The sequence below is a fragment of the Amblyomma mixtum genome, chromosome 5 (assembly GCF_055824585.1).
Source record: "Amblyomma mixtum isolate Tamu chromosome 5, ASM5582458v1, whole genome shotgun sequence".
In the NCBI taxonomy this organism is placed as follows: domain Eukaryota; kingdom Metazoa; phylum Arthropoda; class Arachnida; order Ixodida; family Ixodidae; genus Amblyomma; species Amblyomma mixtum.
This window is the reverse complement of record NC_143016.1, coordinates 177,897,144-177,908,890: the sequence shown is the minus strand read 5'-3', so window position 1 is coordinate 177,908,890 and position 11,747 is coordinate 177,897,144. Positions and strand designations below refer to the sequence as shown.

At 47.9% G+C, this 11,747-nt stretch overlaps 1 protein-coding gene across 1 annotated transcript in view; it reads right to left on the bottom strand.

Moving 5' to 3' along the window:
* Positions 1 to 640: 640 nt before the first annotated feature.
* LOC149344904 (UPF0462 protein C4orf33 homolog) overlaps positions 641 to 11,747 on the bottom strand; it is a 47,151-nt gene continuing 36,044 nt past the window's right edge. Inside the window, exon 7 of the mRNA XM_089542683.1 lies at positions 641 to 1,214. Within this exon, the coding sequence (XP_089398809.1) occupies positions 1,123 to 1,214 (92 nt within the window). The 3' untranslated portion in view covers positions 641 to 1,122. The remainder of the gene's footprint in view (positions 1,215 to 11,747) is intronic.

The window sequence follows — 11,747 nt, the reverse complement described above, 5'->3', positions numbered from 1 at the left end:
TCGCCTCCATCGAATGCCCGAATTTACTTTCGGGAAATATTGGTTTATTGGCTTGTTGGGGTTTAGCGTCTCAAAGCGACTGAGCCTATGCGGGAAGCCGTAGTGAAGGGCTCCGCAAATTTCGACCACCTGAAGTTCTTTAGCGTGCACTGACATCTCACAGTACACGGGCTTCTAGAATTTCGCCTCCATCGAAATTCGACCACCGCTGCCGGGATCAAACCCGCGTCTTTCGGGTTAGCAGCAGCATAACCGCTCAGACACCACGGCGGCCTTTCGGGAAAGAATGGACTGGCTTCTAGCCATCCAGAAAGCCGCTGCGGAGCCTCCAGAGTGGATCTCAAGACTAGAGCCGTTGCGTATGCCACAGGTATTTTAATCTGACGAAGCCAGACTCGTGCTGACTGGCCACGACCGTGTCGTATGTACATAGCGTTTTTTGTTTTCTGTTGAGTGTTTTTTGGTTAAGTGTTGTGTGCAAAAGCCAGGCAAAAAATAAAAATGAAAAGTCGTGTTGTAGGGGTAAGTGTACTGAGCTGTAGTTCTTCAGGATAGTGGTTAGAATGCGGAAGGGGCAGGTACTTTTTTTACCTTCTTTAGTGCAGTAACCTGTATGGAAGCTATTTTATCGTAGATTACCTTTTAATTCCAGTCTCGTGCTTCCCTTTCTCAATAACTGTATACGAGACACATATGACACGAATGACATACGTGGGCAGGTATAGCATATGTCGACACATATGACACATATTCCATAATCTCTTATGAACCAGATACATATGACACATATATACGAGATTTTTGGATAGCATTTATATGCAGTATCGCGCAGTGTTGTCTGTAATGACTGCTCTATCGCTTGGTCTCTGATGTAAGTCGCACTTGAGACTACTTGAGAGCCATGCGCGTGACTTTGTAAATAAAAAACTTGAAAGAATGAAAGAAAATGATCCGGTGGAAAAGTTGTCTCTGCATGTCTTTGCGTCTTCAAAAGCGCTGCCTGCTGTGCGACTGTACCGACGGTGTCAACAGCCATCGTTTGGCATCGTTGCTGAATGGTCCAGTCTTCACGCTACAAGTGGATGTGTTTTCCTGAAGCCTCGCTTGTTTAGCGCCGCAGTGTTACATGAGACGTCGCAGCGCGTGCCCAACCATGCAAACGAGGAGCAGCACGGCAGCTGGCTGAGACGTGCAGGACGACGCCCAGTAGTAATCTGGAAGCAAAAGAAAAAACAGTAAAATTAGGGCTTCAAGGTGGCTGCGGACATTTTTTAAATCTAGGCGTTGCCAATGGATAAGCAACGGGTAATTACAGAATAGTAATAACACAAACGGCTCTAAAACACAGGCTATCAAAACGAAAACATCCGCTATGTGATTTCTCATCTTAAAGAAAAATTTAACCTGCCGTCCCATTAACACGCAGTGAGAGCACAGAGCTTCAAGACGATACAAATAAAAGCAATGCAAGTCTGGGCAGTAACCCCACAGGAAAAAACAAAGGAGGCATGAGAGGCTATGACCTGGTTTAATAAAAAGTGCGCACTAATACACGCGAAATGAGCAAACGGATCATGATGGAAAGAACACCCTGTTCCGTTCAGCGGTTCTGGTTCAGCGTCTTATAGAGCGAATGAATGTGCGCCAACAGCCAGCACCAGTTTACATGACTGCCACGGTGGCTCAGTGCTTATGATGCTCGGCCGCTGACCCGAAAGACGCGGGTTCGACCCTGGCTGTGGCCGTCGCATTTCGATGAAGGCGAAATGTTACTGGTACGTGTACTTTGCAATGCCAGTGCACGTTAAAGAACTTCGGGTGGTTGAAATTATTTGGAGGCTTCCACTACGGCGTCCCTCACAGCCTGAGCCGCTTTGGGACAATAAATAACCGTAAACCAAGCCACACCAAACCAAAAGAAATGCAGCTCGCTCGAGTGACTCCTGTCTTACTCGGCAGCTATCGCCAAATTTTAATATTGTCGAGCTTTTCAAGGACATGGAGAAAAAATGCACGTTCGAATTTCTCTTACTTCAATCAAAGTACCTTGCTGTATTCTCTTCGGCCTAGTTTCAAAATAGATCGGACAGCAAAAACGACTTTTAGCACAAAAAGAAATTATATTGGAGGAATCTGGCAGGAATACAATGACTCTTGATGTCTACACTGGTTTTTTAGAAGGAATTTGATCGCCTAGGTAATTTATTCTTATGTCGAAATTGTGCAAACATGGAGTGCAGGGAACAACTTAAACTTTGCTCCAGTCTTACTACCGCAGAAAAGATATGTAAATGTAAATTATTTCATTTCAGCGGAAAAATTCATTTTTGTGGGTTACCGCAAGACAGCATTCAGGGTATTATTTTTAATTTACGCTAATGATATTATTGCCAGTACTTTTCGTACTACGTTTCCTTTAGCCGCCGCGGTGGCTCAGCGGTTATGGTGCTCGGCTGCTGACCCGAAAGACGCGGGTTCGATCCCGGCCGCGGCGGCTGGAATTTCTTTGGAGGAGAAATTCTAGAGGCCCGTGTACTGTGCGATGTCAGTGCACGTTAAAGAACCCCAGGTGGTCGAAATTTCTGGAGCCCTTCACTACGGCGTCTCTCATAGCCTCAGTCGCTTTGGGACGTTAAACCCCATAAACCAAACCAAACCAAACCTACGTTTCCTTTACATGCAGATGATACTGCATTTTTCATAACGGGTAACTCGAAGTCGAAATAGAAGTAGCAAACCTTCCGGTGAGTAATACTATAAAGACAGTTGTAAATACTTTACGAATTCAAGAAAACAAAAACAAAAGCCGCTCCTTATTCCCGAAAAGGAACCACAGCATTAGAAGAACCCTTTCACAAATATATCTGTACAGATATTTCGGGAATTGTAGAGTAGTGGATAAAAGTCTTGAAGTCATTTTTTTTTTCAAAGCACGTCACCTTACATAGAATATGCACATTGGATATATACACACTGGTGTTGAGAATCTGAAATGCAAAATGTCTTCTGCTGCTGGCATCATTGTGCGGACGAGGAACGTTCTTCCTGCCTTAAATTAATATTGGTAACGTGTTAGCAGCAGTGTATAGCGTTGCATTCTATGGTGTACGACCGGAATTATGAACTCGGTTTAAATTAAATTTGTTGCAGAAAGAAATGTTGCACGTTGCACAGAACATGTTTCCTATTTCTATCTTACTTACGATTTACCTTCCGGCGAAAGCTGTTCTAGCTTTGGCTTAGTGCCCTGCACTCTGCCGACAAATCTACCACGGCATACGTAAGCTGAATCACGCCGTGAATTAATTTAATTTAATATAAGTTATGTAGTTAATTTTATTTCATTAATTTAAATTCAGTAGGCACTGAGCGCTATGGTTGACAGGTGGCAAAGTGAAGAGAGGGAAATTCCCCGCCAAGTACACAGGAGAGGAGGTGGGGGAAAGAGCGAGAGGGAAGAGAGAGAGAGAGAGTGTGAAAGGGGTGGGATTGATCCAAACAGCTAAACTAAAGCGATGACACCTTTTGCGGATTAATGCACTATGTCGGTATGCTTAGCACTGCAAATTTTGTAAAAACTACAATAAGCATTGCGTAATTACAGGCTATCGTCTTGGAAAGTCATACGTCTTGGAAAATTCAGCGCAACGAAGGGACGAGTACAAAGGCTGAATTTTCTGAGATGTATCCACTCCAACTCGCCCAGCTGAGCCTTTGTTATGCGTAAACGAAACAGACGACGTCTTCGTATTGCTAGCGAAAGTGACGGAAAACGTCAGCACTCTAGTGAAACAATGCATACGTAAGTACGCAGCATCCCGGCGCCTCCCGCCGATTGCACCAAGCAGCCTTTCTCTTATACAGTGGCGGCTGCAGTGAATGCGGCAAATGAAGAAGCATTTGATCCCGTACGACGTTTAAATTCTGTCATTAAAGAGGTCTTGCCGTAAAACGTACTGAAGTGCTCTATAATTCTAAATTTTTAAGCTCTATATCTTGGTTTACACTTTCACAGCTAGGTTTTTGTCCTTATGTTCAGTTTCTGCTGGCATGTTCATTTAGTGTGCGTTGTTGCTGTTCACACCAGTCGTTACACCTAGTTTCACTCATTTTGTATTGATTTGTGTCTAGATTAATTGGCATGATGTATTGTTTTGAAGTTTTGAAGTATTGATCTCAAAGTGACACTGAATCTAAAGACAGTAAAGTGTTGGCTGACATTTAGAGACAGCTGGATGCTCACTGCCTCAAAGTAAATGCGAACAGAACAAATATACTGTAATACCTTGCGAAGAGAAAACGAATTTCCCAGCCACTGAGTATGCGCCTAGGCATAGACCTCTTAGAAATAGTTGACTCGGTAAAAATACTTGGCCTTGTCTTTTCAGTGCACTTAACTTGGAATAAATACATAGAGTATATTAAAGTTCACAAATTCTCAGAGCAACTGCACAGGGCCAGAGAAGGGAAGAAGGAGGACGAACAACTGATTGTTTCGCGACGCCGCTCAAATAGCCTCATACCAGCGTAGGCGTCCACCACGCAAGAAAGAAAAAAAAATGGAGGGTACACTTATGCTCCGCTCTAAGGGTATGACGAGATGGCGTTAAGGAGTTAATGCCCATATACGGGGAACTGGTCACTCTCGACTTTGCTGCATTCATATGTCCCTGGGAGTCCTCATGCGCCTTGTGGAGCAATGGTGTAGCGGTTGAGCGATGCGCCTGCGATGACAGATGCTGCCGCGATGGTGCTTGCGTGTCCAATGATTAACTGCCACCTGCCACGGTGGGCAGTTTGCTCACTATTCGGTGGGGAGGATGTGATGACGCCCCATGGTCACGTGACCTATAGGTGGCCCACCTGGGTTGCTTCTGCCTGGCTTTATCTACCAGAGTCAAGCTATCGCTTCAAAACGCATCCCACCTTTATCGCAAAAACTGCTAAAGAAACGTCTTTTCTGCGTTGTACACTACAACTCAGGTATCGCGAACGAACTGTGAGCCAGCTTTTTTATATAATACGTGTCAAGTGTGGTTTGCAATCTGCTTCTGCTAAGAAGGACCTTACACGGAAATTTAGTGGCATAATCCTTGCAAGTGCTGCAGTTCTCAACAGTCTTGGCACCGTCCCCATTCTTCATATCTCTTGAGTACTCCCTGTGCCAGCCGTGGTTGCTCGTGGTTGCTAAAGAGTCTTATTAGAGAACAAATTTAACTGAAACGTTTAGATTTAGATTTAGATGTCCACTCCTGCGATATCGCAGGAGTGGACATATGCAAAACACCGAAGATACAAAGAAAATTAGAAGGCATTGCAGCAAAAATTGAAACAACAAAGTTGGAAACATGGGGAATTCACACTACACAAACCTAGTGCGCGGTGAACAGTGCGTACGCAGAGAAATAGAGGCTATTAATTATGAAGCGCATAAATTTTTCTTCTAGGAGGGAACGCATTGTTTTTTTGTATGTTGGGGTTTAACGTCCCAAAGCAACTCAGGCTATGAGGGACGCCGTAGTGAAGGGCTCCGAAAATTTCTACCACCTGGGGTTCTTTCACGTGCACTGACATCGCACAGCACACGGGCCTCTAGAATTCCGCCTTCACCGAAATTCAGCCACCGCAGCCGGGATCGAACCCGCGTCTTCCGGGTACGCAGCCGAGCGCCGTAACCACTGAGCCACCGTGGCGGTGCTTGGGGAACGTATTGGAGCGGACGATGTATTCCAATGTTCAATGGTACGCAGCAGCAGTAGTAGTAAATAACTTTATTAAGAACGCAAATTAAGCATCCTGACATGCTTGGTGTCCTGACATACCAATGCTAGTTGGTCCTCCGGAGAAGCGGAACCCTAGCCAGGCCCCCCAGAATACAAGTAGGGGATGGGGACAGTGTGCGGATTGCACGGCGGTGGTGCAGAGGAGAAGGCGGTCCTCAAGATTCGCGAACAGAGACGGGCAGTTGGGGCATGAGTACAGCTCGCATACAGTAAAGAAAAAGGCGCACCGGAGTGATGAGGGCATTTGTCGGAATTTTGAAACGGAAACTCCACTTTTCGCGTACAAACCTTGAAGGTCATGTTACGGCGCAGGTATCACCTTGAAGCGGCTTCAGTTAATAAAAGAACAGAAGAAAATTGTCGTGTAGGTGTGTATCGAACCCGGGCCGCATGCGAGACGGGGACGATTTCACTCCGGCGCGAGTGTTCGACTCTTGGGAGTGAATGAAGGTTCGTCTAGTGAGTGCACAGATGTCGAAGAAACGTGTCTGAGTTATGTACTGAGTAGTTCATGAATAATTCAGTTATGAGCGTGTAAATTACAGGTGTTCCAACTAAGCTGGTAGCGAAGTTGTCCGGAACGCACTCAATGTTACAGACTCGAAGCTGCGTATAGTTTCCCGATACAACACAGCTTTTGCTCTCTAACCAGGTTCAAGAGCAGTTAAAACATATCTAATTTTTTCGAAGTACTCGGGTTTAAGGGATAGTGAGATCGGAGTGGGGCGCCGGAAGACAGGTGAAATCTTCTGCAAGCTGTTCTCTTTCAGGGTGCTTTCGAGAGCTTGGGCCTCGTCACTCGTTGGTGGGCTGACCCAGGGGAGCACCGGAGTCCGGTTATGGAAGTCGCGGGCGGTCTGATCATACAGCTTGTTTTCGGCGAATGGCGAAGGATCCACATCAGCGTGACAGTGGCTTGGCGTAGGGCGAGACGAGCCTCATCGAGATCCTTTCGCAAGTCGATGGGTATGTTGCGGTTTTGTATGGAGCGGAGAGCGGCCTGGGAGTCGGCGTAGATAATGTAGTTGTTGGTGATGGGTATTTGCTTGAATATTTCAAGGGCTTGTACGAGGGGCGTGAATTCTAGCTTGGCTGAGCTGGGAGGATTGCTATTAGGTCCACACGTGAGATGTGCGGCGTCCGAAAGATGAGGAGAATGGATGATATACGCGCCAGTGCCATTGTCTGGGAAGCGTTCGGCCTCTGTGTAAGTCATCGGGTGAGCAGAGAAAGCGTGATAAATGGTGGGAAGCCTGGGCCTGACGACGACCGTCATGAAGTCCTGGCCGCATGTGTGGGGAGATTGGTGCAATGCGGAGGTTGTAGTGCTGGGATGGGCATGTGGAGAGGGAGATCGCTAGGAAGTATTCCAGCCTCCCGCAGAATCCAGCGACCCTGATGTGTGCCATAAAAGCGGGCAAGCTGTTGCTCCCGATGGAAGTTGATGAGAGCGGGGAGAGGCAGGAAAAGGCCGGTGTCATAGATGCAAAGCACGTAATAAAGGATTTTGTTTAAAGCTACGGCATGAGCCAGTTGCGAAGAATGCGACTCACTTAAACCAGCATTACGCGTGACTACCCGCCAAACCAAGTGAGCGAATTAATGGCATGTATTGATGGCTTGTTAAACGGAGGGCGTGTTCTCTTTCGTGTGAAGGTACATACCAAGAACCCGGCATATGAAGACTCGGGATATCATTAGATGTGAAGTGAGATGAGTGACTAGGTGGACCGTTGATATTGTGTGTGCGTGAGAAGTTGTTCAGATTTTTCTGAAGCTGGTTGAAGTCGGTCTCTGTGAAAGAAAGGAGAAGATGAGTTCAAGACCTGGCTGCAGAGTGTTCTCTACATCTCCTGGGTAACCACTGGTTCACCAGAGTGTGACGTCATCGGCGTAGAAATTATTATGTAAAGTGGGTATCGAGGCGAACTCTCTAGCTAGGGCGGTCATGACGAGGTTGAAGATGGTGGGGGACAACACTGCACATTGCGACGTGCCACCTGTTAGGCTAACTGGGTGTCTTGTAGTCGAAATTGGGCTGTCCGGCCTTGGAGTAGGAGTCGAGCGTGTGATCGTGGCTGGTGTCGAAAGCCTTGCGAACGTTATCTGGGACTAAGGCCTTTACCTGGGCTGAGGGGAGCTTGAGAAAGGTGTGTACAAGGAGCAAGAAGAGACCTTGCGTGGAGTCGTGGCCACAGTACCCGATGAGGGTGTGAGGAAAAAGATCGCCAGCGTCGAAATGGTCCTGAAAACTGGTCAGGACCATCCGCCCCATCGTCTTTCTCACATGAGGTAAGGCAGATAGGTCGAAGGTTTTGGAGAGTGGGGGGTTTCCTTGTTTAGGGATAAGGACAATGCTTCAAGCTTTCCACTCTGTAGTGAAGGTGCTTTCATTCCAGTGACCGTTGATGTAGGACATTTGTCGAGGTCAGGTAAGTTACGATGAAGAGTGTAGGCGATGAGGTTCGCGCCTAGGGTCGAGGAGCGGGAGTTTACCTCAAAAGCAAAATGAAGTTTGTTAAGAGAGGAGGGTTTTTTTCAGATCTGGCTGAAGAGCGCCAATATAGGCTGGGTAGATGGAGAGCAGAGGGGGAGAATTTTGAGGTCCGAAGGAGCCCGGACTAGTTCATCTGGACCTTGTGTAGAAAGAAATTTGTCTAGAGCGGGGTGATGTTGGGGTCAGGGGAGGGAAGGAAGGAGGTGCCAGTGGATTTTTGGTGGAGGGTGCCGTTGATGCGTATACAGTCCTTATTTCAATTGGTGGTGCCAAGGATTGTGCAGGGGTGCGTGATGTCCGAGTGGAATTGGTCTAGATGTGTTTCGGTCGGAGGTTGTACGTGTGGCTGTTGACTGATTTATCCGAGGAACTGCTTGCGGCTTTTCACAGGTGGATCAGATGTCGGCCAAGAGTTTGAGTGGGGGCAGAACAGATTTTAGTTGTAGTTGCAGGCTGCTGCAACGGATGAAGGAATTGGAGCCAGTCAGAATATGATCGAGTTTCAGATGATGTGAAAGAACAAATTTTGCTGAACGTTTCCCAGTCGGTGAGGTGTTGGGTACTCTTCCGCTGGCGGGCGGAGAGGGGAAGAGATAAGAGTAGCATGTAATGATCGCTGAGGTACTGTGTGTCCGTGCTATGCCAGGTAATGTGCGTGGAGCCGAGAAAGAGTGTGAGGTCAGGGGCGGTTGGATTTTTGTGTGCTTGTGACTGCGCTTGTGGGTGCTGTGTCAGGGATGTTGAGCGCGGTGAAGTGATGCTGTGTAATTTATGCGGTCGGGTAGCTCCAGCTGATGTGTTGAGCACTGAAAAATCCTGCCAGTATCAGAGCGTATGTGGATACCAGGGTTGCAGTGAAGGAGAAAATAGGCTTGAAAATGCGGGCTCGGTGGGTTTTTTGTAAAGACTGAGCGGTATATGGGGCGTAGTTTTGGAGGCGGATAAAGGACAAGGCAATCCCTATCGAAAAATATCTTAATACATGTGTCATATTTGTCTTGTTCATACGTGATTATGGCATATGTGTCTTATGTACCGACATATGCCATACGCGCCCACGTATGTCATACGTGTCATATGTGTCTCGCAAAGTCTCGTAAATTATAGGGAAAAAAAGTGAAGGGTTGGTCTGGAATTAAAAGGGAGTGAACAATAAAATACCTTCCATACAAGTTATTGGACTGAAGAAAGGAAAAAGAAACGAAGTCCCCCTTCCGGAGTCGAACTACAATCCTGGAGATCTACTGCTGACTACACCAACCACTAGACCGCATCTGCAACTATTTTTCTTCCTTTCATGGTGTTTTTCTGCATGGTTATTGTGACGATTCCCCAAGTCAGCGGACGCGAAGTACACCGCAGGCGCCGTCTCAACGGCACCCAGCTGCACGGGGAAGAAGGGAAAGGGAAATAAACGCGCCCTCGCATTTCAAGGAGAGGAGCTAGTTTGACTCCCGCCAGCAACGTGTACTGTCGCTTTACGGGCGCCCCTTCCCGCGCCCTCCTCAGGGCACGTCGGTGACCCGTTTCGGCATGCGCTTCCAAGCTCGCCCACTTACAATACTATAACAATTCTGGCGACGAGGTAAAAGTTTTCCGGCATCGCATCATCTGCAACCATGCCGACCTACGGAGCATTGGAGCCATTCCACGGGGAAGGAGGAGCCTGGACAGAGTACTTGGAGCGAGTCAAGCTCTTCTTCGACGCCAACAGTGTTCCATAGGAGAAGAAAAGGTCCGTGTTCCTGACATGCTGCGGGTCCAGCACCTACTCCTTACTACGGAGCCTGCTGACGCCTAAGACTCCAGATCAAGTCTCCATCGACGAGATATTCACCGTGCTGTCGGGCCACTACATTCCTAGGCCTTCCGTGGTGGTCTGCCGCTTCAGATTCAACAGCCGCTCTCGTCAACCAGATGAATCGGTCAGCGACTACATCGCATCACTGAAAAAGCTTTCAGCAGACTGAGTACGGCACCTTCCTTTCTGACATGCTGCGGGACAGACTCGTTTGCGGCATTAATGACGCGCCAATGCAACGGCGCATGCTTGAAGAGCCAAACCTGACGTTCGAGTCTGCAGTCAAGGTCCTAGTTGCAATCGAGACGGCGAAAAAAGACTCAAGCATGTTGATTTAAGCCCAGGGTATGGCCGAAGCGCAGCCAGTTCACAGTGCGATGCGAGCGCAAATGAAACAGACGATAAGTTGTTATCGCTGTGGAGAGCCGCACCACGCAACAGTATGCCAGCACGCAAAATCCCGGTGCAACGGATGCAGCAAGATCGGGCATCTGGCCACAGTATGCCGCTCAAGGGCTACCGACACGAAGCAAAAGAACGTGTCAAGAAAGTACAATACGCAGAGGCAACAAAAGCAGCCAGTTCCCAGCCTTGCAGAGAGTGGAAATCTTCCTGAAATCCAGTCACAAGTCTACGAGACGTGGCAGATGAACAGCGAGCAAACAATTCCTCCGTTTGTAGCAATTTTACAAGTCGCAGGCAGACCTCTTAGAATGGAGCTGGACACGGGGGCCAGTGTCTCCGTAATGGGGGAGACAGAATTCCAACAGCGGTTTCCCGAGCTCTCAGTAGATCCATCAGACGTGATTCTGAAGAGTTATTGCGGAAGACTGACACCCGTTAAGGGCAAGGTTACCGTTCCAGTCCAGTTCGGGCGAAGAGAGGCAACACTGCCTTTGTTTGTAGCTCCGGACCAGTGTCCAACTCTTCTCGGGCGAAACTGGGTCAGTGCGCTGCAGCTCAACCTCAATGCCGTCAGATCCGTTGACTCTCTTACGAGCATTGACGAGCTGCTGACTTGCTACAAAGAAGCATTTTCAGAGGGACTGGGCACATTCAAAGGTGTGAAAGCCAAAATTGTTGTCAAGGAAGATTCAGCTCCTAAATTCTTCAAACCGCGAACAATTCCTTTCGCATTGCAAGACAAAGTTGCAGAAGAATTGCAAATAATGCAACGAGAAGGGGTACTTACACCCGTCAGAACGTCTGAGTGGGCAGCCCAAATTGTTCCTGTGCTTAAGCAAGACGGCCGCGTGCGCATATGTGGCGACTTCAAGGTCACAATTAACGGTGCCACAGTGCTGGAGAAATATCCTGTGCCGCGAGTCGAGGACCTCTGGGCGAAACTTTCAGGTGGCAAAAAGTTTACGAGGCTGGACCTGAAGGACGCTTATCAGCAGGTAGAACTTGACACGAGCTCACAGAGGCTAGTGACCATCAACACGCCTCAAGGCCTCTTCCAGTACACTACGCTACCGTTCGGAGTAGCTTCAGCGCCGGCCATATTCCAGAGAGAAATGGAAAACTTGCTACAAGACATGCGCCATGTCACCGTGTACTTTGATGACATCTTGGTAACGGGACTGGATGACGCTGATCACTTGAGTAACGTAGCTAGTGTGCTACAGCGTCTACAGGAAGCAGGCCTCAAGCTCAAGCTAGAGAA